Source organism: Nematolebias whitei, chromosome 6, assembly GCF_014905685.2.
Source record: "Nematolebias whitei isolate Nwh7 chromosome 6, NemWhi1, whole genome shotgun sequence".
In the NCBI taxonomy this organism is placed as follows: Eukaryota; Metazoa; Chordata; class Actinopteri; order Cyprinodontiformes; family Rivulidae; genus Nematolebias; species Nematolebias whitei.
The window spans coordinates 30,006,163-30,009,342 of record NC_056503.1 but is presented as its reverse complement, the minus strand read 5'-3'; the positions used below and the strand labels follow the sequence as shown (position 1 = coordinate 30,009,342).

The 3,180-nt window shown below is 38.6% G+C and overlaps 1 protein-coding gene across 1 annotated transcript in view; it reads left to right on the top strand.

The window, feature by feature from the left end:
- The window catches only part of cep57 (centrosomal protein 57), a 4,437-nt gene extending 3,151 nt beyond the window's left edge, over positions 1–1,286 (top strand). The window contains exons 9-12 of the mRNA XM_037678168.1: positions 390–470; positions 568–797; positions 875–1,019; positions 1,108–1,286. Of these exons, the coding sequence (XP_037534096.1) occupies positions 390–470; positions 568–797; positions 875–1,019; positions 1,108–1,281 (630 nt within the window). The 3' untranslated portion in view covers positions 1,282–1,286. The remainder of the gene's footprint in view (positions 1–389; positions 471–567; positions 798–874; positions 1,020–1,107) is intronic.
- The last annotated feature ends 1,894 nt before the right edge of the window (positions 1,287–3,180 follow it).

Below are 3,180 nucleotides of genomic sequence, written 5' to 3'. Positions count from 1 at the left end.
CTTGTGTGTACATTATGTTTGGGACTTGAAAAGATTAATTGTTTTTCTACTTTTGTATAAAAATGTACTCAGCGGGAGTTCTGTGTTTAGTTTAAAACCATTAGAACATGGTGGACATTGACTTGGAGAGAAATGCATGGTCTGTGCATTACAGTCCTGTTTTTTTTTTTTTCTTTTAAGCATGTAACCTATTATCAAAAACAGTAATCAAGTAACATTTTAAATATGTTTTAAGCTGTTCTACTTTCAGTTAAATACTTCTTTTATGAGCTCAAGTTATTTAAGTCATGTGCTAAAGTTAATAACAAAAAATAATTTCTTAAGTTTCTTATATACTTCTTACTCCCTCTTCAGTGTGTTAGTTCTTATTGATGCTCTTTCCTTTGTAGAAATGTTTTTCAGAGCAGTTGTCCCAAACAGAACCACACTACAGACTGAGCCTGAGAGATGTCCCTTTTGTTACTGGCACGGTAATGTCTTCATTCATGCATTTCTGCTGTTAGCGTGAAGCTAAAGTGTCACGGTGCTCCTTTCTCACAGTGGCTCTCTGCATCTGTGTGTTTCCAGTCAGTCGGCTGCAGCCACTCAGTCAGAGCTAACGTTCAGGCCGTGCTCTCGCTCCTGAAATGTCATCAACCCTGCCTCTGCAACAGCCGTGTCCTCGCTCGCAAAGCAAACCACCCTGAGAAAGGCAGCCACGGCCAATCAGACGGCTCCTCCTCCTCTTCATCTGTTAACGGAGAGGACTTATCGGAGCTTCTGCAAGCCTTGCAGGAGGAGCTGCATCTCATGAGTTTGTGAGTACATTTGCATCCAGGCATAATTTGTTGCTATATTTGATGATGGAGTTGAGTTTTATTTGTCTGTGTTCCAGGGAGCACGATGAGTTGATGAGGCAGGTGGAGAACAGTGTCTCTACGGAGGAAAGAAAAGACCTTCAGAGGGAGCAGGAGAGGCTGTTACTGAAAATGGAGAGGAAAGGAGAACAGATCAGCAAACTCCACAAATATAAATTGCAGGTGTTTCATCGCAAAGCTCACATTTTTATAAAGACGTACCTTCTTTTAACATCTTTTGTTTAAGAAAGAAGTCATGTTTGTGCTTTAGATCATGAAGATGAGAAAGGAAGCTAAATCCAGACAGAACAGTGGGAGCAAAGGACGAGTTTCCACCAGAAGTCGCTCTGCAAGATCTCTCAAAGTTCAGCCTGGAGAGAGGAGTAAGAGGAACCTGAGGCTGCTGAGGGACATGAAGGCTCTGCAGGCCTCGTTACAGACCTGAAACACACCTGGATCTAAACACAACACACGAGGTTCATCTCCACTGCACGCTCTGGATTTTATTTCATTTTTGAACAATTACTGTCTATAAAAACAAAATACTGTATTTTCCAGACTATAAGGCAGACTTAAAATCCTTTAATTTTCTCCAAAATCGACAGTGAGCCTTATAATCAGGTGCGCCTTATATATTAATTCTGGTTGTGCTTACTGCCCTCGAACTGATTTTATGTGGTTATTGTGAATGAGTTGAATAAAATTTGACTTATCTGACTGTTTTGTTTCGCTTAATGCGCCTTATAATCCGAAAAATACAGTACGCAGACTCCCTTCTTTACAGCAACATAATCTTGTGGGCTTTTTATTTTATTTATTTGAAAGAGAACCACGTTGGAGTTGTTACTACTTTTTTAAAACAATTTGACTTTTTTTTATTTGTGCTTTATAAGAATGAAACATTTGAATGAGCCTGAAGGATTTGAATGATTATTTCTTCAACTATTCAAGTGTGTTATTTTTCATGCAAGTATCTCTGCAGACAAATTTGGAAGGTGTTTCTGGGGGGGGGGGGTGCATATCTGATTGGACTATAGGAAAATGAGCGTATTTGGGGGTGCCACATCTGACTGGACGATAGAAAAATGGGCGTGTCATGTGGGACACATTTGATTGGAAGATAGAAAATGGGCGTGGCTGGGCCACATCTGATTGGACAAAAAAAAAAAGGCTGAACGAAAAAAAGCTGTTTGCGTTACACAGACATGTCTAAAAACAAGTCATTATTAGCAGATTGTGTTAACCACAAACATATTAGGTCTGTGGTGTTAACCGGTTCGACATTAGCAGTGTCTCCATAACTTCTCTTTCCACCTCTCTTAACACAGAACTTCCAGTTACATTTCAAAATAAGAGCAACATAACTGGGTAGTGGGGAGGGTTAAATGTTTGTTTTTTAATACCTAGCCATTACATTAAAACACAAAATCCATTTTGGTTGTTGAAAATTTTGAAAATAATCAATTCATAAATAAAGAAAAATAAAGTAACCAAAATGTTAATGATACTTAAACTGGCTTTGGGACAAAGGATGTTTCCTTTAACTTCACATTTTATAGTTCAACCTTTTAAATCAGTCACTGCAGATGAGTGATTGTCAGTTTCTGTAAGATTTCTGCAACTGGAGCAGGTATTCTGTTTACTGGTGAACTTCCTCAGCTGTCTCACATTTTAAGGGTCAGTCCTACTTCATGTTTCAGCTCCTTTCATAGATCAGATCTCATAGAAGAACTTCTAAAGAGAACATTTTGTTTTTAGCTTTTGTTTTGGGCCATTATCTCGTCATAGGACTCATGATCTTTAATTGAGACCAGACTTTTTGACAAATGGAGCAGGTTTTGCTTCAGATCCTTCATATTTCATTGTACCCAGACCACACTCAAGCCAACCTGTGTCAGGTGCAGCTACAACCAAGAACACAAGAGAATCTTCTTGTGTTTGACAGCAGACATAACGCTGTTTCTTAGAAACCTTCAGTTTTAAAAAGAGCTGATATAACTTAACTAAAGAGCAGCAAATACAGCCAGCCAATCAGTGTTTGTCCTCTAGAAACGCCTACTCTCCAGAAACGCCCACTTTTGGTCTGCAGAGAACCCCTTCTCTTATTTTTAGGCTCTACCTTCACTTACAGTTTCTGATCAGCAGAGGGTGTAAAAGCTTAGTTACAAATATTCATATAAAACCCAGATACTGTTGGGAGAAAACAGATTTTCTTACTAGTTTTCTTGCCCCATTAGATGTATAAACACTACTGATGGTCTGTCAGATTATATGGCTCATAAACCTTTCTGGTCTTATTTGAATCTAAATAGGATTCACCAGCTTTGGAAATGTAAAAAAAAAA